The sequence below is a fragment of the Taeniopygia guttata genome, chromosome 28 (genome assembly GCF_048771995.1).
Source record: "Taeniopygia guttata chromosome 28, bTaeGut7.mat, whole genome shotgun sequence".
NCBI classification, from domain to species: Eukaryota; Metazoa; Chordata; class Aves; order Passeriformes; family Estrildidae; genus Taeniopygia; species Taeniopygia guttata.
In genome coordinates this window covers 2833969-2857702 of record NC_133053.1, presented here as the reverse complement: position 1 = coordinate 2857702, position 23734 = coordinate 2833969, and the positions used below count along the sequence as shown (strand labels likewise).

The window sequence follows — 23734 nt, the reverse complement described above, 5'->3', positions numbered from 1 at the left end:
CAGCCGTTCCAAGGCTCCCAGCTCCCTCCCTGCCTTCCCTCTGCTCAGCTGCTGGGGCAGCCAAGGGAGCTGCAGGCTCAAAGCGTCACTTTTTCCAAGAGCCTCTCCCTGTTTCCCTCCTCCTTCGCAGAGCAGGGCTGCCATGCTGGGGAGTGCAGGAGGCTCCTGGATCAAAGGCAGTGCCAGGATGGACCTGCCTGGGCTGGGCTGGCTCCTGGAGCCCCAGCTGGCCACAGCTCTTCTTCAGCTCAAAGCACAGCCCCCGTGAATGTGACACCCCACAGGCATCACAGGCTCGAGGTCCAGCCCACCTTTCCCAGTGAAATGGGAGAATGGCTCAGCAGCCCTGACACTCCCCACCTACAGCTGAGGGGCTTCAGACACCTTTCTCTAGGAAAAGGAAACCCCAAACACCTCAGCCCATCCACTCCAAGGCCAGGAGCATCCATGAAAAAAGAGAACAGGCCTGACACAGACGTTCCTTAAGAACGATCTAATTTAAAAACAACATGAAAATGAAAATGAATGTATTTTAAAAAGAGACCCACAGCACCGCAGTGCTGGAGGCAGCCACGTGTCAGTGATGGGACTGCTCTGTACCCATTGCCCCCCTTTCCCAGGACATTTGGACAGCTCCACATCCCCATTTGTTTTCCTTTACCACAGAAAATATCTCCCTAGCCCCACCACACACCCTAAAGCATCAGCTGAAGCTGCAGGAGGGACAAAGGCTGGAGCAGCAGCCCCTTGCCCAAGGCAGGCGTGAAGCAGGCAGGGGGCAAACAGCTCTGGCTCCCAGCACTGCAGAACTGGGCACAGGCAGAGGAGAGGCTGCCCAGGCACCCTTTGCTCACAGCAGCTGCTGGCGGGCAGGACTGCTCTTAAAGGTAACCAGTGGAGCAGAGAGGAGCTCTGGATTGCTTTAATCCTTCCCAAAAAAGTCTAGCTAGCCCAGAAGCTGTCCTGCTCCCTCTACGCCTGTGAGGATTCGTACTTGTGTGGCTGGATAATTAAACAGGGACAACACACACTCAGCCCAGGCAATCTCAGACTTCCCAAGGAGTTTGCTCTTCGCTCTGTGTGCTTTGCCAGCCCAATAAATCCACCCCCACGTGCCACCCTCCCCTCCCTCCGCACGAAGGGCTGGGACAGCAGCCTTGGGGCGTGACTCTGGGGGGGAGAGGACATCCCCTCCCCACGGGCAGGGCGCTGGCATCGCCCGGCCCCACAGCACCACGGGCACGGGGAGCAGGCAGGGCTGTCCCACTCGTGTCAGCCAGAGGCACCAGAGGCGTGGAGGCCGTGGGCAGCCCAGAGGCAGCTGTCCCCGGAGGCAGGAGCACGGCGGGGCCGGGGCTCACGGGGCTCCCCGGTAGCTGTAGTGGTTGTGCTCGGGCTCGCTCAGCGTGAGGGGCAGGCTGGGCTTGCGCTCCGGGTCCTTCTCCTCACGCTGCCGCGGGGGACGGGCCTTGAAGAAGTCAGAGACATAGCGGACCTGGGAAGGAACAAGGGGAAAGATGTTTTTTGGGATGCAGGAGCCCGGCCGAGCAGCGGGCTGCGCTGGGGACACTCACAATGAGGACGGCAATGAGAGCCCCCTGCAGCAGCCCCACCAGCACGTCGCTCCAGTGGTGCTTGTAGTCGGACACCCTGGTGTAGCCCACGTAGATGGCGAAGGCGATGAGGAAGAACTGGATGGTGGGACGCAGCAACCGGGCCCACTTCCCCACCAGGCGGGCCTGCACGTACAGCTGGGTGGCAAAGAAGGGAGAAATCACCCCGGGCAGGGCTCAGCAGCCAGCCCGGGGATGGGGTGTTTGGGGCATGGCACACGTGGGGGCTTCCCACAGCACGGCACTCACCGCCAGGAACATCATGCAGTACATCCCAAAGGAAGAGTGTCCTGAGTAGAAGGACAGCCTGTGGGGCAAAAAGGGTGGGTCAGGCCATGAGCGAGCCCCCAGCTGGTCCCCACAAGATCCCTGCCCACTCCACAGGCTCTGCCCTGCAACAGGAGAGCCTCAATACCCATCTGGGGCTGCCACCGTGAGCCCAGCACTGCTGGGCAGGCAGAAGAACCACATCCACGGCTCACCTGGACTCGGTGACGCTCCTGCTCTCTCCCTGGCAGACGTTCTCCAGCTGCACATAGATGGAGCAGTTCACCTTGGACCAGTCAGGGTTGCAGACAGCCAGGAAGTTGGGCCGGAGCCGGCCGATCATGTATTTGGCCAGGTCAGTCAGGGACTGGCTGATGGCCCCCCCAAAGAGAAAGGTCCCAACCACCTTGTAGAGGGCAGCCAGGTAATTGTTGAATTCTGACTTGGAGTAGAGACGCTCGGTGTAGACCAGGTACGCCTCTCCTGATGAGATCTGCAGAGACCAGGGGGAGCAGGTGAGGGCTGGGGGCTGCTGAGCAGCTCCCCAGGCGTGTAGGATGCTCTGGCTCTGTGGAGAGGAGCCCCTGGCATCTCCCTGCCACAGGAGCCCACGGGCCCTCTCCCCCTCCCTGCAGGGAACCAGTCCCATGGGATGTGGCTCACGCCACTCCAGTGGGAGCTCCCACCCTCAAGCAGAGCGGGGCTCAAGCTGAGGGTGTTGCTGCCCTTCCAGGGCTCTGGAGGTGGCTGTGCCAAGCCCCAGCTTCCAGATACAACAGGTCAGCGTGACCCTGCTCGGGAGGAAAGGGGGTGGCAGCTCCTTACAATGACAACAGTGCAGCTGATGGTGACCCCAGCCATGAGGCCGTGGGTGATGGTGTCTGCCTTGTAGGGGTAGCGGATGGAGTCATCGTTGCAGTAGAAGCCTCTCTTGTAGGGGGAGTTCACCAGAGTCAGGATGACGAAGGGCAGAGACGCTGCAAGGCAGAGAGAGGTGAGGACTGGGGACAGCAGCCAGCAGGCTCCACAGCAGCACGCAGCACCACCCATCTCTCATTTCTGTGTCTCTGCTCCCCGATGCCAGGCAGGGATCCCCCCGGGATGAAGTCCTGAGCCACCTGTACCCAGGGCAGGAGGACCTGAACCCACCAGAGCACTGCCCTGAGAGCGATAGGGCCCTATCAGAGCTCCCAGATGCCTGCAGCACCCAGATACCACACGAGACAGCCACAAACGGGCACCCACAGAGCCTCTACGGCTGCCCTACTCCTCCCCAGGCACAACAGTGGCAAGGCCTGATCCTGCTGTGCCCTCTCCTCACACTGCCCAGCCTAGGAAAACAGAGCTGATAAAATTAATGAGCACAGGCATCTTGTAAAGCTGTTTTACAGCAGGGAAGGGCCCCCAGATGATCCCTCACAGCAGCTCTAGGAGAGCCAGTGCTGGGAGATGCTGAACACGACCCATTCCAGTGGCTTGCTCCCCTCATCCTCCCACAGCCCTTGTTTCTGTCAGCCTCTCCTCTGCCCTGGCTCCTCGGGGCACTGGGGAGAGGCTGTGCTGGCTGGGTCAGCCTGGGCAAGGAGGATTTTCCATCCAGCACGCTGCAGCCCCAACCACGGGCAGCTGCGAGCTCAGCCAGGATGGAACTGCCCTGGAAATCCAGAGGGATTTTGGGGTCTCTGCGCCACCCAGCAGCCGTGCCAGCCCCCCGCTGGAATGGGCCCCCTGCCCTGCTCCATCCCTGCTCAGCAGCAGCCAAGGACGGGCTCCAGGACGCTCCCCGGAGGCACCTTAGGCCGGGCTCTTCTCCCAGTTCCGCCTTTCCCGGTGGTTTCCGCCTCCCCTCGCTCCTCCGTCTCCCGGGAGCCCGCACCTTTGTCCCCGCCCGGGGGTCCCGCCGCCTCCCGCGCTCCCCGAGGAGCACCGGGGGCTGCCCCGCCGCGCTGCCGGGGCAGGGAAGCGGCCCCAGCCCCTCCTCCCCGCGCACCTCAGACGTCCATTTTCAGCTCAAATTAGACACCAATTTTCTTTCGGGATAATTTCATCCTCCAAAAAAAGCTCCCCTAAAAATATAAAGCACCGGCCCGCAGGAGGGAAAGGCGCTCCGAGCGGCACCGGGACGCGGCCTCCCCCCGCCCCGCAGCCGGGGAAGCTCCAGCCGCGATCCCGATCCGGGCCTTTATTTTTAGTCCGTCTTAATTCGTTACTTCCTCGCGGCAGTTTTGGAAACATTTCCCAGCACTGGAGGGGGGCAGAGGGGGTCCGAGAAGGGGCGCTCCGAACCCACCGGCCCCGCGGAGCGCCGGGCTCGGCGGCGGGCAGGCGGCCAGGGCGGCGGCGGAACCGTCCCGGTGCCGCCCGAGCCGAGGGACCCTCCCGCAGCGTCCCGGCCGGCGGCACACCGGGCTCCCACCCCGCCGTGGGACCGTGCCGGGAACGGGAACGGCCCCGGCGGAGCCCGGTAGGGCTGGGGCGGGAGGCGCAGCCCGCCCGCACCTCGCCGGTGGCTCCCGGTGGAGGCCCGGAGCCCCGGGCACCGGCCGGGCAGGTGCCTGCCACGCCGCCCCCGGCCCGGCAGCACCGGCCACGGGCCAGAGCGGACCCCCGGTACCTCCCGCGGACCCCGCCCCAGCCCCAGCCCAGCCCCACCGAGGGCACCGGCGGGACGCGGAGCCGCACCGGAGCCGCCCGCGGCGGGGGCGCCGGGACGGAGCCCTCACCGACCGCCAGGCAGAGCACGTCGAGCGCCACGAAGACCTTCCTGCGCTCCATCCCGCAGCCCTGCGGCCCCGCGGCCCGGCCCCGCGGCTCACATGGCCCGGAACGGCGCGGGCCCGGCCGGGAGGTAAAGTCCGGGCGGGGCGGGGCGGGGCGGGACCGGACCCGGTGCCCCCGCCCAGGGCCGGGGCGGGGCGGGAGCGGCGGGGCCGGGGCAGGTGTGGGGCGCGGCGGGGCAGGGCAGGGACCCCTCTGCAGCCAGACCCCCTCGCCCCTCGCCGCTTCCTCGGGCCCCGCTCCGGTCCCCGCCGCTCCGGCCCTCCCGAGTCCCCCGGTGCCCGCCCCGCCTGGCCCGGCTCGGCTCCTCCCGTGGCTGCGCCGAGGGGAAGGGGGAGAAGAAAACGAGCGAGGCCGCTTCGGTACCGCCCGAGTCCCACCCGCCTCGGGCCTATGTCCTGAGGAGAAAAAAAAGGGGTAAAAAGGAGAATTCTGCCCCTGAAACGTGCTGGCTGCGCTGGTTGAGCAGACGTGGGGCTGTCTCGGTGGCGGGGTGGGTTCTTGAGGGGAAGCGGGGATGTCCGGGATGCAGCAGACACCGGTGTGAGCACGGAGGGTGGGACAGGAGCTGATTTACCCGCGGAGACATTCGGCTGGGTTTCCTGAGCCTCCTGTGGGCTCCCGGTGCTTCCCGTTGGGTTTGGGGACATGCTGGAACCCAGAATGGGGACAGGAGCAAAGGATGGAGCACAGGTCCCACAGTAATTCTCTGGTGGGAGCAGGGACAGTCGCACGCCGGCTGTTTGCTCCATGCCGGATGTCGGGAAGGAAACAAATAACACAGAAACCACCCATGGCTGATAACTGCGGGTGATTGAAGCGCAGCGTGAGCGGCCTGTGCAGAATGTCAAGGCTGTTTGTGGGAAGCCGAGAGCTGCAAACGCTCTCGGGCTACCCTGGAGTTTCAGGAGAGGGGACAGAACCACGGACCAGCTTTTCCCTGCCCTGATGTGCCCCGGTGCAGCTTCCCCCTGCCCTCCAGTGCCACGGGGGCCCTGGCACACCGCTGGGCAGGATTTACCCCACACATGCTGCCTGCAGACCCCAGGCAAACAACTGAGAGCCTCGAGGAAGGTGGAAAAGATTAAGACGCTCTGTCCCACCGCTGATAATTCCCCCTCCTCATGGGTGTGGGAGGGCTCCGGGCCACCGTGGGGACACAGATGTGACAGTGCGGGGCTCCGAGGACACGGCACGGACCCCCCGCGCTGGAGCGCGCAGGGGAAGCTCCGCACGGCCCCGCACGACTGTGCCCCACGGGATCCGAGGCTGCGGGCGGTGCCGCCCGGTACCGGCCCGGTACCGGCCCGGGGGTGCCGCGGGGCCCGGGCCGAGTCCGGCGGCTCCGGGCGCGGCCCCGGGGCGAGGGCGGGTCCCGGGCGCGGCGCTGGGGCGCCCTCTGCTGCCCGAGCGCCGCACTGCATCCGGGCCCGGGGGCTGCGGAACCCGGCCCGGACCCGGCCCGGACCCTGCCCCGGATCCTGCCCCGGACCCTGCCCCGAACCCGGCCCGAACCCGGCCCGAACCCGGCCCGGACCCTGCCCCGAACCCGGCCCGAACCCGGCCCGGAACCTGCCCCGGAACCTGCCCCAGAACCCGGCCCGGATCCTGCCCCGAACCCGGCCCGAACCCGGCCCGGATCCTGCCCCGGACCCTGCCCGGATCCCGGCCCGGACCCTGCCCCGAACCCGGCCCGGACCCTGCCCCAGAACCCGGCCCGGACCCTGCCCCGGACCCTGCCCAGAACCCGGCCCGGACCCTGCCCCGAACCCAGCCCGGACCCTGCCCCGGACCCTGCCCAGAACCCGGCCCGGACCCTGCCCCAGAACCCGGCCCGGACCCTGCCCCAGACCCGGCCCGGACCTGGCCTGAATCCTGCCCGGACCCTGCCCCGAACCCGGCCCGGACCCTGCCCCGGACCCGGCCCGAACCCGGCCCGGACCCTGCCCCGGACCCGGCCCGGACCCGGCCCGGACCCTGCCCCAGACCCGGCCCGAACCCGGCCCGGACCCTGCCCCGAACCGGGCCCGGACCTGCCCCGGAAACACAATCCAGCCGCAGTAGGAACTCCTCTTGCCTCCAGGAGCTTGTTCTGGTTGAAGTTTGGATGCATCCCTGCCTCTCAACACCCCAGACCTGGCACAGGTTGACAGGATTTTAGAGGACTTGGGGCACCTGTGAGAGGAACAGACAGCTCCCTCCAGCTGCAGCATGGCAAGGGAAAAGCTCTGGGCCTCCTCCTAGGCTGGGATGGCATCCCTGGCACAGGGAATCCTGGAGGAGAGCACTTGTGGAGAGCAGGAGAGGATCACACAGCAGAGACAGGGAACCCCATTCTTATTTTGCCATCATTATACACTGGACTGTTGTATCTTGGCCTCCAAAAAGAAGACAGACTTCTGGCTCACTTTCAAATTAGGTTTTTAATTAAATAAATAACGGCGAGGGGCCTTCAAGGCAGTGTCACTTCACAGTGTAGGGCTGGGGGGCAAGGGAGAAAAGAGTCCAGCATTGGGAGCAGCTCAAAGTGAATGTGCTTTGTAAGAAGGAAAAAAGAAACCCCCCCCCCAAAAAAAAAAACCAAACCAAACCAAAAAAAAAAAAAAACCAAACAAAAAAAAAAAAACAGAACCAAACATCCTCCCCCTCCCTGTCCCAGCCTTTTTCACCCCTCTCCCTCAAAGTTATGTGGAAAAAGCGCTGCACTCATGTTGAAAGACCCCATGCAAATCTGTAAACAACACTGAAGGACATAAAGAGATTTCTGCCTCAGCCAGCTCCCCTCCTTTCACTAGGGCTTGAAATAAACCAAAAGAAAAAAATGGTTTCAGGAAAAGTAATGGAGGAGATGCCAAGGCCTGGCCCTCCCTGGGAGGGCTGCCTGTGCTCTCACCCTGCCTCCTCTTCTCCCTTCAGCCACGGAGCTTCCTCTCACCCCCAGAAAAGGGGCACCACAGCCTGGGCAGTTCCACTATGGAGCAGGCACTGTGTTTGCTTCCTGCTCCCAGGAGCAGCTGCAGGGGACACCTCTGTCACCACATCTGGCTGACAAAGCCAAGCCAGGTGAGGCAGCTCCATGTGCCTGGGGCTCAGCACCTCCCAGCACAGAGCTGGGCACTGAAGCAAACCCCTGCTAAAGCACACAAACCAGATCTGGGGCTTAGGAGTGAGACAAGGTCTAATCCTGACATCCCATGGATGCTGTCTCCCTGCTCCTGCTGCAGGGTGGGCACAACTTCCCAGGGCCAGGTGAAAGGAGGATGCAGCCTCCTGGGTTTAGGTACCTGCCAAATCCACTGCCAGCAGAGCTAAGTGCACAGCCACAGCCCCAAAGTCTCCACCAAAACCCTCAACCCAAGCCCTTTCCCAGCCGTGGAACACATCTGGAGGAACCACAGCTCTGTCTGCACCAGAGCCTTGCCCAGCAGGTGAGTGGAGAGCATTTCCTGCATGGGAAAAGGAGAATGAGAACACACTGAGCCAGTGGCCAATCCCAGCCCTGGAACACACCTGGGGAGTGAAGCAGCTTTGGACTCCAGCACACCTAAGGACAGGCTCCCGTGGCTCTGCACAGCACCTGGCACCTCCCTGAACATGGCAGAAAAGTCACACTTTCCTCTCAGAACAGCCTGTCCTGTGACACAGGGAGGGGCAGGGATGCCCAGGGATGCTGTGCTCCCCTGCCTGGGACTGTGCTAGCACCCATATCCCAGGCATCTGGGAGCTAAGCAACCTCCTCCCTCTGCTGACAAATTGTTGGAACAAACTGGGAAGTTACAGATCTCTTCACCTGCATTCTACCCTCTGGCACTTCAGCTCAGAGAAGATCAGGTCATCCCCAGCCAGCAGCAGCAGCACAGCTCCTGGCCAGCATCACTCTGAGTCTAGAAACTCCTGTTAGTCCCCACAGAAGTTCTCCCTGGTCCAGCAGTGCACGGGAAGGTGAGAAGAACTCTCACACACAGCATCCCTTTCCAAAACCTGACACTTCTGCCCGAGGGCTGGGCCAGGCCTGCTCCCACCTGCAGCTGGTGGTGCCAGGACACGTGGCTGCTGGAGGGGGAAGCAGCTTGTGCCGGCCTGTGACCAGCCACAGCTGCTGGGAGGAGGTCAGGAAACTGCCCTGCAGCCCTCCCAGGCTCTCAGACCCCCAGCCTGCACCCTCACCATGATGGTGACACATCCCTCTTCTCACAGCACCTCTGCTCAGGGACTCTCCGAGCAGGCTGGCATCACCCAGGGTGACACACGGCCAGCGCAGGAGGGGGGGGATGGACCTCCCCACTCAGGAAAGCCAGCCACCACTTTGCACAATTGTGTCAGGATACGCTGGAGCAGAAAGGTGTTTGGTTTCACTGCAGCCTTGGATCGAGGAGGATGGAAAGACAGATTCCGACCAACAGCTCCAAGCTGTCCCTACAGGACAGTGGAAGTTCCAGAATTTCACTCAGTCAGGTCAAAGTCCTTGCTGGGTCTGTGCCAAATTTGTGACTCACTGTGACAGAGGCTCTGACCGAGCCATAGGTGCTGGGCAAGCCTGATGAGCAGTCAGGAAAGTATTTACATCTCCGATGCCAATGAGACCGAAATCTGTGACCGATAAGGACACTTGCGCAGGGGCCACCACTGCCTCAGGGTCTCTGTCCAAATCCACAGGGCCAGCAACTAAAGGCAACCCCTCGTTAATGTCTGCAGGGAGAGTGAAGTCCATGGTTATTGCCTCACCAGAGTTCTGCAAGGTCTCCTGCTTCTCTGCCAGTCCTGGTGCCGCGGGTGGCAAAGCAAAGAGCTCGGGCTCGGAGGGGGTGGCAGTGTGGCGTGGGCAGGGCACAGGGACAGCCCCCGAGGACGTCTCCTCCGAGGGGTCAAAGGAGCAGTTTGTCTCCGAGGGGGTGCTGCACTCGTAGCCCTGCCCCGACTCGCTGATGCTGCCCAGGCTGCAGGCCGTGCTCTCCACGCTCAGGGGCTCTGCCCAGGGGGGCACAGCCAGCAGGGAACAGAGAGAGGGACAAGGAAGAGAAAGCCACAGTGAGTCCACAATGCCCACACACCCAGGTCAGGCCCACTTAATCCCAACAGTGTGTATTAGATGGCACAAGTGTTTCCTTGTCACAGCAACCAAGATCCCCCGTCAGCCCCTACCCAGGGAAGGCAAGATGCCCACAGCAGATGGGAGGCCATCAGTGTTTCTATGGAAATTAAAGGAAACCTCTCAGACACAATGCAAGATAAGCCAAACCCTAAATCCTATCCCCTCGTGCCAACAACCCCTGGGAGCTGCCCACACAAAGCTTTCATCTGCAGTAGGACAGTGAGGGAACGAACCCATGTGGGGCTCCCTGCAGATCTTCTCGCAGCCAGCTCTGTGTGAAAGCAACTTGCACCAGACTTCTGAGGCCTGAACCCACCCTCTGGAGGAGCTGCCTGTGTCAGTGCTTTGGAAGCACCTCATTCAGGTGCCCAGTGCACAATCCTTTTGTTTTGGGAGTGACCTAGGCCACCCCTCTAAGCCCAACACAGGAACAACTGTTTTATAAAGTCACCTCTGGTCAATGCACAGACAGACATTTTACAATGTCAGCTTCTGCTGACACCAAAACTCCCTGGCAGATGGATAAAAAAGAGTTACCTGTGCTCTCAATTGCTATCTGATCTTGACCAAAGTGAGCATCCAGGCAGCCAGCTGCAGAGGGAATTGGTGGGGAGCTCCGAGAACGACTCGTGTTTTCCACTTCAACCCCATCCAGGTCATTGTCAGTGAAATCCCTGTGGGGAAAGAGAGAGAGCCTTGCCACCACCTGCTGAGCAGAGAGATGCAGGCAGAAGAAAGGGTGATGGGGATTAAAACCCATCAACAAATAAAGCAATGGGACTGTAGAGACATCACTAGAATGAATGTCCATCCCTCCCTGCTCTGCAGAGCCTGGTTTAGACTCTGCCCTGAGGAGGTGATCTCAGGCAACAGTGTGGCCAAGTCCAGCCCATGATAAACCAAAATGGGCTCTCCAGTTTCCTAAAGAGCTCTGCCCTCAGTTATGTGAGCCTCAGCCTGTTCCAAAGGGAAATAAATACATGGGAACATCCAGTTTCATGGAATGACTGCAGTGGGTCATGAGTGTGCCAGCAAAGAGCAAGTGATGAGAATATATTTTCCCACCCTGGGAAGATTTAAAATTGTAGGTATTTTCCTGTGTTGCATCAGAATTGGAAAAAAAAAAAAATCTAAGCCTTCATCTGATGTTTTTAATTGATTCAGCTTCAATATTTCATTTTGACCTATTAAGAGATTTCTGTTTCAACCCTTTTGAAAAGGTGTGTTTTGAAAAGTACCTTCTGTAATTAGCATAAATTTCAAAGAGAAGAATTTGCCTCAAAGGGAAATTAATTCAGGTTCCAACCACCAGAAATAAGTGCATTTTTGAATTGAAAAACCTCCCTTCTCAAAACCTCATCAAACTGAGCTCTTTCACCAAGTCAGCTCTGAATCCCTGTCCCCAGTCTTTTGTGGATGCATTTGATTGAAACAAAACCGCTTTTGACACACAGAAGAGGAAAAGGAAGTCCACAGTTGTTTTATCTTCCCTCCCCACACCAACTGAGTGTTTGTGCTCTGAGCACACCCCGTGCATCCCTCCATCCTCCCACCCGAGAAACCTTCTGGAGAAGAAAGCGCAGTCTGTTAAGCGGAGGTGCTTTGCAGCAGGAATCTTCACTGGGAGGTTAATATTACTAATTTTAGTGTGAGAATATTCCACGCACGTGGCTCCAGGGTGGAGGACGTACTTCTTCCTTCCGAGACGAGTCTGCTGAGTGAAGTAGTCGTAACGCTCGGATTTTTTCCACATGTAGTAATACTCCACGCACTCGCCCACCGACCGCGTGCGGACCTGAGGAGAAACACCCCACTCAGGACAGGCACACCCATCCAGGTGCATCTCCTGGAGCAAGGAGCTATTTTCCCATTTAACCAGCACAGAAAATTAGAAGTGCATTACAGAGATTTACATTGCTATGGACACATTGCTGCAGAACAGAAGCACGTACTGAGGTTTCCGAGGTGGCCAGAGAAAAGAACTCCCCACAGCACACAGCTGCTGTCACAGACCCGTGTGGGCCACACACACTCGTGCAGGACTTTCCTGTGCTTCCAGCAGCAGCACACTTAGCAGAGAGAGCAAACCTGCATCCATTGTCACTGGCCAGCGTCAACATGCCTACAATTAACCAGTGGTAGAACTGGACTCTCTGGTTCTGCCAACTCCCAGCACAGCAGCATGTCCCGGGGCCCAGCTCTCCCTACAACAGCATCTGCCATTCTAGAGGACCCCAGGGGACTTTACGAAACATCCACATGCTCAACTCACTCATTCACAGAAGTACTGCAAGGGCTGAGAGTTTGGAAAGAACTTTTGAGACTCCAGAAAGGGCTAATCAGTAATTAACTGACATCACTCATGCAGGTCAGTGGTGTTTGTGACTTCTCCCACCTGGAAAATAAGGCAGAGCAGGGCAGTGAACAGCCCATCACCTGCTGGCATGAGTCAACACAAAGCCTGGGATTGGAACTCGGCCACCCTGAACTGCCTGTGTCAGCCGAGGCCCAGAGCACACCTCTGGTGCCCAAGCACCTGCCTCCTTCCCCTGCTCCTCACCTGGGGGGAGCAGCCTTACCTTGTTTGCTTGGATAAGGTGAAAGTTTTTCCCATGGACCCTAAAGCCATGTTCAAAATTTCTACATTCTTCCTCGCTCCAGGCACAAAGCTCATCTGTAGCAGAAAGAAAGAGTAGAGGGAGATGTGCAGAATCTAGAAAGAGTTGCATGTGCCTTGATGAGCCCAAATGAGGGGGGTCCTCACCTCTGATAACCTTCACGTTGAACCGTAACCTTCGCAGCGCCTCTTCTGCATTGAAGTTGCATTTCACCAGCTCATACAAAGCCTGGGAAACAGAAGGAAATCACTCACAGCACTACCTGAGCACCACACCACAAACCAGCCCGCTCACGACTCACATTTGCCTCTTAAAACTTCTATTTCCCAGGAGCCACCTTGCTGCTAACCTCAGCCTGACCACCAACAGAGATTATCCCACTTTTTAAGGCACTGGATTACAAACCCTGGGACTCAACAGATGCAGTCCCACCAGAATCTAACCTGGCTAGCTTGAAGTAAACACAGCTGCTCTGAAATGGTTGATCTGCTGACTTTCCCAGTCTTCCCAATGGGAGGGTAACAGACCTCGCCAGAACGCAGCTGGGCACACACCCTCACTTATCCACCAGGATCACTGGAGTTTGACCTCATTGTGCCCTCTGTAGGGAACGTGGCACTGTTGGGCCAGCACCACCTGGCTCTGTGTGGGCTGCAGGAAGCCCTGAGCTCACCTGCTCGTTGTCCTTGACCACCTCTCCCTCTGGCAGGCTGGTGCTGGACAGCTCGTCCCACTGCCGCTTCACAGCGCGGTACAGGAACTCTTCCACCTCCCTCTCGGGGAGGATGTTTGGGTCCCAAAGCAGCTGATCTTCATTCTCATAGGCTAACAGAAAAAGCACTGAAATAAGATAATCAAACAGAGAATTCTGCTGCTTTTTGAGAAGTGGTCTGCACGGACAGGCATGGGGGAGACAGAGGAGGGAGGAAATCTTTGCTTGGTACTCCAGCTTGGCACTAGAGATGACAAACATTTCTCAAGGCACTGCATGTTCCCTCCTGATTTTGGAGGCAGATAAGCTCTTTATATCTCTTTTAGGGCCTTTGGCACGGGCTCAGCTTGTTTCCATTGTTTCAGAAAGGTTGGCTGACAAAGTTTTTGTTATCATATTCTCAAAGATTGCTGTTTTGATTAATTAATCCTGGCAAATAAAGAACATTTTAGCTTTCTAAAATTTCCAGAAGCTCAACAAGCTGGCACTCATACTGCACTCATTACTGGACACAATCTGCAAATCAAGGCACCTCTGTTTAGTCTGCAGAAATCCCAAAATCAGAAAGAGATCACCTCCAGGGAGCACTGAATGACACTAACTCACTACTTAAGGAAGACGTCAGAGAGAATAAATCACAGCATCCCCAGATGGGTGTTCCTTCTCTTTGGCTACAGCTGAGACCCCCTCCTGTCACACCAACCCAGTTCTGTCCCTGTGTTCCCAGTCCTATTAACTCAGGCTCAGTTCAGCCAGTAAATCTGAGTGTCAGCACTGAAAGCTGCTGAGTCTGGAGATCCAGAGCAGGACTGGAGATCCAGAGCAGGACTGGAGATCCAGAGCAGGACTGGAGATCCAGAGCCCATCAGAACCTCCTGCCAGCAGCCCTACCCCCAAACCAGCACAAAGAAGAGGCTGCCTTACCTTTTTGCCTGTGCCTGTTTAAACGGAGGATGGGAACAGTGGCCTGGTACTGAGGTCCAACCATGATCTCCTGAAATCCCATGACAGAGAGGTGAGAAAATTGAAACGGGAAACGCTCCACACAGGCTGTACTTCGTGATTTAGGGACTACACCACCACAAGGCTGACTTATTTACTGGTATCCCCCTCTGTCAGTATTGTTTCTAGTGAACCCTGACTATTTTATAGGGTAACTAAGAGATTTACTACCAACCAGATGATACTGTGGGGACCTTCAGCATTTACATAGTTTTAATGTAAATGATCTATGGCAAGCAGCTAAGGCTGGAAATAAAGCAATGCAGGGGTTCTACTGCAACCTTCACAGCCAGGATGAATTTGGAAGCCTGCTCCTCTCTTTAGAAAGATGGTTCCTTCTCAGTAAATCCTGCTGGGAATACTGCAGAGCATTTCACCTTTATAGGGCTGCAGATTTAATTTACCAAGGCACAACAGACTTACTTCCCTTATCTGACACAGAAGATAATTTCAAGATTATATTAAAAACCCCTCTTGTAATCCACATCTGCCACTGCCACCCACAAAATGCAAGGCATTAGAAGTCAGTTGGGGAAATAGCATAGTGCTTTGGTGTCATGCATTTTTCAAACTCAGGAGTGCCCTTTCCCAATGCACTCAGGTCATTTACCTTCTTACACTCATTGGATGGGATGGAATCCACCTCCGAGTCCTCAGCCATGGAGGAAGCACATGGTGATGAACATGGCTCTTTGTCTTCATCAGCAAGGAAGTTGTTTGCTTTGTGGGAAAGGAAAAAATCTGTAGTTACAAATTTTTTATTCTGTTCCTTTACGTTCCCTCTCTTTCCCTTCATTTTCTGTCCTAAAGTCCCTTTCAGCACGGTCTACAGTGACAACTTACCTGTATTTTAATTTTCTCACTTTAAGTAAAAGAATTTGGACACTTGCCACATGGATGGCCAACTTGGGGAAGCTCAGACTCCTTAATATTGCAAAACAGCAGAAGAAATAACATCACTTCGTGCAGAGTCCCTGTCACGTGCTTTGGCTTCCCACATATATTCCAACATTTAGGAACTGCCACAATACATCACTCCATTACTACTACTGAATTTATTCACTTGCAGAGATGTCAGATGAGGTACTGATCTTTCAGACTGCAATTACAGCAGGCAGCAAAACAATTCCCACTCTCTCAGTATTCTGAGAAAATTCTCCCCTCATCCCACTGCTCATCAACGCTCTGTCCTGTCCTACCCAAAGCCCGGTAACGCCTCTGCCATGCAGACAGTCCCTAGGAGGAAAAGTGGAAAATCTGATGTCAGGAGACTGACAAAATTAAGAGAACCATTCTCACCCTCCCCTGCACATCATATGTAAAAGTGAACAGCAGCTACTTAGGAACTAGTGACACATACAGCCAGGCTGGTTTGGGAATAAGTCCGATGCATCGTGGGACGTGACGGATGGAGTCAGATCATCAGCTGAAGATTGTGTCTCCTCCTCTTCTTCCCCTGAAAGCAAATCCTTCGCTATTTGTTCCTTTTAACAACAACAAGAAAGTGAAAAATATTTTTAAATTAAAAAAAATACACGAGGGGGAAGTGAGGCCTAGAGTAAAAGCATTTTTGGCCAACAGTGGCCACATCCACAGATCTCTTCACCCTCCCACAGCTTGTCCAAAGACAGATTCTCTCTCACACTCCCACCACACCCAGACTATTTTCCCTAGAAGCACTTTAACAAGTGTCATGAGTGGCTTCCTATGGAAGCCAGACACTATGAGCAAGCATCCCTTTCTGGAGAGCTGCACTCACAGCAAATATCTCAAAGATCCTGAAGGAGGAAGAAAGGGGAAAAAACCCAACCCCCAAAAAACCTCCACTTTCTACAGACTTGAGCTAGCACAAGAGGAGCCATGGCTTCATACAAACTTTGAAGATACAAACTTTCCCTGGCTCTTCACACACCAGCATGGATGTGCAAATACTCGTAACCAATCTCCATACAGAGTTTTTACATTTTGAAACAGATATCCTTTCTCCCTTCTCCACTTAACACCTTACACTGGTGTTTCTGCACCTGGTGCTCCTCACTGGGACACCAGAACTAGGCAGGCCCCTTCCAACCCCTCTGAAATGGGGGAACCTCAACCCCACGTGCAGACACCCAGGCAGAGAGCTGCTCTCACCTTATCCAGAGTCATGTCAGGGAGGTTGGGAGTGATGTCATTGCTCTCGCTGTCCTGCTCTGAGATGGGATCTGACACCTCATAGCCATACAGTGCAAGCAGCTCCTCAAATGGCATTTCACTGCTCTGAGCAAGAGGAGGACAAAGCTGCATCAGGAAGAGAACAACCACAAGAGCACCACACCAGCTGGAACACAGACAGGCAGAGGCAGTCAGGGCACCTCTGCTCCTCTGGGGGCTCTGAGCAGCCTCAGGTGTCACTGTTGGGACTCACTGTAACCTGTCCCTCTCAAAGGTATGGAAAAGACAGGAACTTTTACCCCAGAGCAATACAGTCTAGGGCATTTTTAAAATACCTTTATCTTTTATTCTAGATTTCAAATAGGTGCCAGACAGCACAACTGTATTAAAGCAGAGGAAGGGAAAGAGCAAATCCCTGTACCACTCTTGTGCCTGGCCTGAAGAGACATTCCCTGTCACCAAGATCAATTTGTGTTCCACTGAGGTCTCTGTGGGACCACCCACAGCTGAAGTCAGGGCTTCACACAGCAAACAAGCAAATCCTCCAGGTAATTTCCCTTCCCCTCCCCTGCTGCCTTTACCTGAGAGGCACTGAAACTCTTCTCCAGCTCTTCTAAGGATTTCTGCTTCTCCTGAGTATCATCTTCCTCCCTTTCTTCCCTCACACCGTAGTTCTGGGAAAGGATCTCTGCCAGGTTCAGTCGATGATCAGCTGAGCCCATTGACACAACTGCAGGGATCAGAAGAAGTTGGACACTAGCACCACCATGGACCAAATCTTGAGATGCAACAAAGGCAGGGATGATCCCTTCTTGTGTGTGTGCAGATATGATCAGCCAGAGGAATAGATTAGGCAGAACAAAGGGGAACAGAGATCACAACTGGCAGCAGTCACTTCATCAGCACAAAGCATGGTTCTGTGCACATTTGAGTCCCACAACTGACTGGAAGCTGGATCTGAAGCTTTTCTGGGTATTTGTATCTCACTCCTCACTGGATTTGCTGGTGTCACAACCTGTGTGCACACATTGCAGCCTTTCCTTCGCCTGGGGGCGTTTTTAGGGTAATCACCCCTTACTCAAGAATGATCAAATAGACATCTGTAGGAGCTTTGGCATCACCCCTTACTCAAGAATGGTTAAATATTTCTTTTTATCTCCTACTTTCATGGCTTTCCCTTTGTCCCTTTCCCCTCCCTGCAGGCCCATGAGGTGCTTTTCTGGGATTGTTGCCAGTGCCTTTGCACCTGTGTCCTTGGCCAGGGCCTTACCTGCCATGACCACGCTTGCAACGAGGATAAATCCTGTGAAATCTGGGAAGGGGTCTTGGGATACACCAATAAAAGTGAGGAAAAAATGGGGGAAAAGGGTAATTCCCCCTTACTCAAGGTAATCACTCCTTACTCAAGAATGATCAAATAGACACCTGTAGGAGCTTTGGCATCTTTAAGCCTTTCCTCCCCTGTCAAACAGCATGGGAAACAACCAAGCGGCTCGGGAGGTGTTGCAAGGAGGAGGGAAGTGATCACAGCAACTTTGTTTCCTCTGGAAGCCAGACAAACAGACAGAAGGTGAGCCTGGAGGTACCTGCAGCGCTCTGAAGGGCGGGATCTCCAGGACATAGGCCACGGGCTGGGTATGGAACCACCCTGGGGCTCTGCCGGCCAACAGAGGCCTTCAGGAAAAGAGAAAAAACAGCTGAGACAGCTCTCCTTAAAAACACACCACCCTTCCACCCACTTCACCCCACCAGCAAGTTCATTGAAGCTCAAAGCAAAAGTTACCCAAAGCCCCAGAGGGCAGTGTTAGCAACTGTGCTGCTCAAAAGAGCTCATCAGGTGTAGGGAACAGTTCTGCCTGGCCTCCTCACCTTCCCCTCAGTCCATGTGTCTCCATTCCATCTATTTTACCTCCAGCACTCCCTTCACTACTTATCCCCCCAGAATCTGAGACCACAGACCTTTGTGGCTTAGATCTTCACTTAAAGAACGACCTGGACCCTCAGCTGTTACTCTAAACACACACATTGTGTCTGAGCACAGCATTTTTAGGGACTGACCCTTCCGAGAGCAGCCACCCACAACACCCTGGCTTCTCCCTGATGCCTCCACTGCACCCAGGAGCACAGAAACAACCCAGCAGGCAGAGCCCCAGAACAGGCACCTGCAGGGTGGCATTTGGTGCTCGGTCACAAGGCCAGGCAGCAGCATGGGCTGAGGAAAACAGCCCAGACAGAAAATCTGCTGCTCCTCAGGTTGCTGTGCAAGTTCATCAAGTTCAGCCTAGGCAAGGAGCAAAGCTTTTGGGTGACTGACAGCACCTGACTGCAGAAGAAAATCTCAGAGTCAGTCCCCAAGTTCCCAGTGACATCTCTGTAGGATACTCAGCCATCAACAATCTCAGCTCTGCACCATCACTAGTCACTTACACAGCTGGAGCCAGGACATTTACAGCCTTCCATAGGAGCTTCTTACAATTTATTTAAGAAAACACAATATAGCTTCACATTAAAATCTATCCTCTAACAACACAGCAAAGTATTCACCAAAAAAAAGCCACCAGAGACTGTGGGTTCTGATTAAGTTCCTTCAGCTATCAACATACAGACTGGAAATTCCATAATAACCAAGAAGATGCCTCCAGTCCGTCATCCCCCAAGATAATCCCCCCAGAGATCGCTCTGGCTCCAGACAGAGCTCTACAACTGTGCACACAAAAAGAGAAGGGAGAAGTTATGGGATGATGAAAGGAGAAGGGGACAGACTCCATTTTGAGGATGGTGATACCAGGAAATGGCTCTGTAAGTCAGGAAAGTGTCAATGTGCCTTTGTTGGGCTTTGCTGGAATGTGACCAAGCACAAAACCCTCTTGGGATAAATCCTCCCAAGAAAACAAGAGTGGTTCATAGAAGTGGTGTGGTGTACCCTTACTCCCTCCAGGTCTTGGACAGCCTACAGAACTCACTTTGCTCAGGCAATGATCTGTAGATCAATGGCACCTCCTTGCCTGGGGATCAATAAGGCCTCTGAAAACAAAGATTGAAGCTGTTGGCATGGATGGGCTGCCTTGAAAAGGTGTCAAGAATACTTCAGGAACAAGGAGATCTCCAATTAATAACCAGGTGCTGAAAGTAGGAGGATTGGCCACTACAACAGCGTGACAATTCCATAACTAATCAAGAGTTTAATTCTCTGAAGCAGTAACAGAGCACCAGAGCAATGGGAATGCTGGAGTCACCATGGAATAACCAGCACTGCTCTCTGGGGCTGAGGAAACAAGAAACAAGTGACAGACAAAGCAAATGGCCCATTCCATGCCCAAATTTGAATACATGTGGAACAGAACAATCCCTCAGATTACTCACAAATCCAGAAGACCACAGGAACAAGAATCAAAGGAATAAAAGAGAAAGGCTTAAAAATGCAGCTGATCACAGAATATTTCTGATTGCCCTGATTACCAATGCCATGGGATGTGGAGTTACTTGGTCTGAAGGTGAGGTAGGTGCTGCCTGACACCTCAAATCCAAACACCACACAGGAGGCAGAAATGCAAGAGCATGGCACGCACCAGAAACACTGAGAATGGTTCTGGGCCAGGGTGTCACTGCTCCTGCTGCTGCTGAGGGATTCCAGGAGTTATTCTCCCAGTGCACTGTGATGCTGGAAATTTGCTCCTATGCCCATGGGTCATAATCTTGAAGGGTCAAAAAAGGAGATTAAGTTCCTTTAATTTCACTTTACCATCCCCAGCACTGCTTTCCTCCTCTCAGCTTCTGCTGCTCAGGCATAAGAGTAACTTTCCTCTCAGAAGTTACACTGAGGTTGGTCAACTACTCACGCTGATGTTTGTATTTCTGGGTGACTCCTGCATCCCCTCCTTAGGTGTGGACTCAAGGCTTTGAGCACATGGAATGAAGCTCAGCCATCATTTAGGACACACAGGGCAGAGGCAGAGTCTGAGCTCTCTGCCCTGACAAAGTCATTTCCCATCGTGAGGCCAGTTGTGTCTACCCTAAGAAAACCTTCCAGACTGAAGCCACTCTTGCAAAAAAGTGAGGAAAAAAAAGAAATTTCCCTTTCCAGTGCTACCCTTCAATAACTAACACAGTTTCTTGAGCCAGTCTAACACATATTTCATATTCAGTGAGAAGTGTTCCTGCTTCCTCTGCCTTGTGCACACTCCTTGGCCATGGGGCCATTGTCCACAAACCCCAGCTGTAGCCAGAGGGAAGCAGCAGGGATGGAAAGAGATTTGTCCTGCAAGTTATGTCTCTGAAAGACCGAAGAATAAACAGATGACAGAACACACAGACGACCTTCTGCACTGCTCATGAAGATCAGGGCTCCATCAGAGAGCCCTGAGATGCTCCACAGCCAAACCTCATCCAAGAGACAGTGACAATTCCTGGATGTCCCCTGGACAGACCTCTCTGAGCCACAGACATGCAGGGTGCCAAGGCAGCACTCTGGCCCAAAAACATGCCCAAACAACGCTCTGGCACAAGTGAATGCAACAACCTTGTGCTCCACCAAGGGCCAAAGCACGGTGGGTGGGCAAACAGGCCAGGCAGCACCTTCCTGATGTAGAACACTGAAATAACCTGGAAGAGAAGCCCTGCTGTCACACAAGATGCTGGCAGTGCCAATGGGGATCTGAAATCCTGCCACAGAGTACCTGGAAATCTTCCCAGCACCTTTGCTCCATGTTGTGCCCACCATGAGGGTCATGCCATAGAAATGAAGTGTGCATGTGTCACAACAGGTCAAGGATATTTGAGGGACATGTCACGACCTGATGGGCAATGGCATCACCAGCTCGAAGTGTGACGGAGCAATGGCAGGAACGTTTCAGCAAAAGCCAGCAAGGCAAACACGAGACAGCAATCGGGGAGGCAGTGGGGAGTCCCCACCTGGCTCCCAGGCAAGGTGGCGAGAACCACCCTGGCTACCCAAACCAAACCAACCATTCCCGACACGTTCCCAGCCCTCTGCCATCCCCAGCCTCCTGACCTCAGTGCTCAGGGCGCCTCTCACCTGAGAGCCCCTTCCCACAGCTCCACACCCCATAGCCCATCTCCAGCGACCCCAAACAGTGCCGGGGCTTGCAGGGCCACAGCCCCGGGGCTCCCGGTCCGTTCTGCCCCCGGGCCTTTCCCGCAGCCTCTCCCCCCGCGGTCCCGCAGCCCCTTCGCGCCCCTCTGCCGCGGGTCAGGCCGCGCGGTGCCCGCCCCGCTGTCCCGCCGGGTCCCGCCCTGTGTCTCCCTTCCCGTGCCCGCTCCCGCCGGCGCGCCCGGCCCGGCCCCGCCGCCCCCGCCCCTCGGCCCGCTGCCGCCCAGGGCCCCGGCGGCCCGCGCCGGCCCACCACCCCGCAGCCGCAGGACGGCGGCCCCGGGCAGCCGCGGCTCGGGGGTGCCGCTGTGCCCGGCCGGCCGGAGCGGCCCCGGGAGCGGCCCCGGGAGCGGCCCCGGGCCCGGCGCGACCCCGGCGGCGGCGCCGCGCTCACCTCCGCCATGGCCGAGCGCGAGCGGCAGGGGGCGCGGGGCCCGGATGCGGCGGCGGCCGCTGATTGGCCGAGCCCGCGGGGGCGGGGCCGGGCCCGGCGCGGCCTGAGGGGCTCCGGGGCGGGGCCGCAGTCGGGGCCGCGCCGGGCCCGGGGCCGGTTCGGGGCTGCGGGGCCGGTTCGGGGCTCCGCGGCCGGTTCGGGGCTCCGCGGCTCCGGTCTCGGGTCTTGTACCGCGGGGTGGCACGGAGCGAGGAGAGTGGAGGCTGCCGGTGCATGCAGCAACGCTGCCCGAGTAGCGGCTGGAGCGCTTGGTCGCTGCCGGGACCACCGCTGTGAGGCCCCTGCGGCTCCAGCCCCTCAGGGAAATGAATCCCCCGGGCAGTGCCGGTCCCGCGCCCTGTGCCGGGTCACTCCGGCCGGAGCAGGCCCAGGGACGGTGCCCGGCTCCCCCAGGCCGCGGGGACGCAGCAGGGACCACACAGGTCGGACGAAAAGCCGTGCTCACAAGCCCAGCCTTCTTCATGTACCACGAAGCTTGAACCTCCAGGTAGCGCTTTTAGGGATCCTCACTGATCACTCCCGTGATTAAAAGTCACTGCATGTCAGAGTTCACAGAAGAGGGAAATAAGGGCTGGAGCCCAGTGAGAAGGCCTATTCCAAGTTCCCATTCCCAGTTTCCAGTTCCCATTCCCAGTTCCCATTCCCATCCCCATTCCCAGTTTTCAATTCCCATCCCCAGTTTTCCATTCCCAGTTTTCAATTCCCATCCCCATTCCGGCTGTGCCTCGCAAGGACTGGGGTGTAGGTACTATCTCGTTCCTTGCTGTGGCTGTGCTTCCAGATCCCCAGAGATGCATGTGTGGAAGCTGCCTGATGGGTTTTCCAAGCTCTGTTTAACTGGTGATGACCCCATGCTTCCAGAGAACAACATTCCAGCACAATGAATGAACCCATCTCCAGGGATTCCTGAAGTGAATGGCCCAGCCAGGCTCCCCTCCATCCCCACAGCCCCTCGGGGACCCCCGATCCCTCAAGGAGTCCAGCAAGGCAGCCCTTCCCTCAGGGTGTGCAGTGACATGGTGCACAGGGACATTTGCCACCAGATCTCACCATCCAAGGGGTCCTGTGGGGCATCATCCAGCTCATGCCAGTGCCTGTGCCTGGACCTGCCTCTGGCTGTGCCCACAGAGGCCTTGTGCTCAGTCTCTGGGAGCAGCCTCTCCACCCTGGCAGCTGGCTCCATGCTGGGTTTTGCTCATGCTTCTGAGCTCAGGAAGCAAAGTGTTATCAAGTGCTTCTGAAGTGGTGGTGGCCCTCGAGCTGCGAACCAAAGCACTTCACCAGCCTTTTGTTCCCTTGCTTGGAGCTGTCTGGCTCTTCTCAAAGGACTAACAGTTTGCAGATGCTGTTTGTTCAATAAAAAGGGTAACCTCGCCTCCAGCTTCAGAAAAACGTCTGCAAAAATTGCTGATTTCTGCCTTGTTCCCAGCAGTGCATTTGGGTGCTCGGTCACCACAAAAAACAGAGAGGCTGAGGGTTTGTGTCGAGGCCTGAGGTTTGGTTCAAGGCCTGGAGTTTTGGGTTAAGGTCTGTCTGGGGAGATCCCCACTGGTTATAATCCTGGAGCAGTGCCCTTGCCAGCTTCTGCTTCTCCAGTTTAGTGTTTGCACTGACAGAACCAGACTGAATCCTCTCGAGCAGCTACTCTTCCCTCAGGGATCAGGAGACACCTCCACTGCCTGGGACACGGATTTCTGTCCTCAGAAGGACCAGGCTCTGAAGGCAGCACATTGCCCATCCCTGGCACCAAAGCCATCATCCTAAATGAGAGATTTTAGTGCCTGACATTCGGCATTCTGAGATTTTCAAAGGCATTTAAAAAAGCCTGAAGGGCAGTGGAATTCCGGGTGGTTCAGGCTCTGCAGGTGTTTGGGAGTGATTGGTCAGGACACTCCCACAGCAGCTCTTGTACAATTGCTGCTCTGTGGACAGAG

At 56.1% G+C, this 23734-nt stretch overlaps 2 protein-coding genes and 1 long non-coding RNA gene across 9 annotated transcripts; 1 reads left to right on the top strand and 2 right to left on the bottom strand.

Annotated features, from left to right (window-relative positions):
* Positions 1 to 478: 478 nt before the first annotated feature.
* Positions 479 to 4870, bottom strand: PLPP2 (phospholipid phosphatase 2). 2 transcript variants are annotated; one of them, XM_030256969.4, is made up of 6 exons: positions 4604 to 4870; positions 2706 to 2857; positions 2096 to 2373; positions 1863 to 1920; positions 1575 to 1751; positions 479 to 1495 (listed from the first exon to the last, which is right to left on the bottom strand). In XM_030256969.4, the coding sequence occupies exons 1-6, from the start codon at positions 4653 to 4655 to the stop codon at positions 1358 to 1360; spliced, it is 855 nt and encodes a 284-aa protein (XP_030112829.1). In that variant the 5' UTR covers positions 4656 to 4870; the 3' UTR covers positions 479 to 1357. The 2 variants fall into 2 exon arrangements, with proteins under 2 accessions (XP_030112829.1, XP_030112830.1); XM_030256970.4 differs by lacking the exon at positions 4604 to 4870 and adding an exon at positions 4563 to 4581.
* A 2192-nt stretch (positions 4871 to 7062) lies between these two features.
* On the bottom strand, positions 7063 to 21804 carry MIER2 (MIER family member 2). 6 transcript variants are annotated; one of them, XM_072919396.1, is made up of 13 exons: positions 21741 to 21804; positions 17823 to 17910; positions 16818 to 16966; positions 16216 to 16341; positions 15443 to 15566; positions 14693 to 14802; positions 14005 to 14074; positions 13042 to 13208; positions 12515 to 12596; positions 12330 to 12424; positions 11313 to 11545; positions 10288 to 10424; positions 7063 to 9626 (listed from the first exon to the last, which is right to left on the bottom strand). In XM_072919396.1, the coding sequence occupies exons 1-13, from the start codon at positions 21747 to 21749 to the stop codon at positions 9151 to 9153; spliced, it is 1866 nt and encodes a 621-aa protein (XP_072775497.1). In that variant the 5' UTR covers positions 21750 to 21804; the 3' UTR covers positions 7063 to 9150. The 6 variants fall into 6 exon arrangements, with proteins under 6 accessions (XP_072775497.1, XP_030112745.2, XP_072775498.1 ...); XM_030256885.4 differs by having other exon boundaries at positions 11442 to 11545; XM_072919397.1 differs by having other exon boundaries at positions 13042 to 13193.
* Positions 21805 to 21910: 106 nt separating this feature from the next.
* Positions 21911 to 23192, top strand: LOC115490898 (uncharacterized). Its single transcript, XR_012052178.1, has 2 exons — positions 21911 to 22287; positions 22582 to 23192. It is a non-coding gene; the product is annotated as an uncharacterized lncRNA (long non-coding RNA).
* Positions 23193 to 23734: the final 542 nt, after the last annotated feature.

What these genes read in the sequence shown, in the direction of transcription:
- MIER2 (XM_072919396.1), bottom strand. An exon ending in CGCCCTTCAGAGCGCTGCAG is followed by an intron (nt 16,967 to 17,822) that starts GTACCTCCAGGC and finishes TGATCCCTGCAG; the next exon opens with TTGTGTCAATGGGCTCAGCT. An exon ending in CAACGTGAAGGTTATCAGAG is followed by an intron (nt 12,425 to 12,514) that starts GTGAGGACCCCC and finishes TTTCTGCTACAG; the next exon opens with ATGAGCTTTGTGCCTGGAGC.
- PLPP2 (XM_030256969.4), bottom strand. Translation starts at nt 4,655, where the DNA reads ATGGAGCGCAGGAAGGTCTTCGTGGCGCTCGACGTGCTCTGCCTGGCG. An exon ending in CGTGCTCTGCCTGGCGGTCG is followed by an intron (nt 2,858 to 4,603) that starts GTGAGGGCTCCG and finishes TCTGCCTTGCAG; the next exon opens with CGTCTCTGCCCTTCGTCATC. An exon ending in AGGAGCGTCACCGAGTCCAG is followed by an intron (nt 1,921 to 2,095) that starts GTGAGCCGTGGA and finishes TTTGCCCCACAG; the next exon opens with GCTGTCCTTCTACTCAGGAC.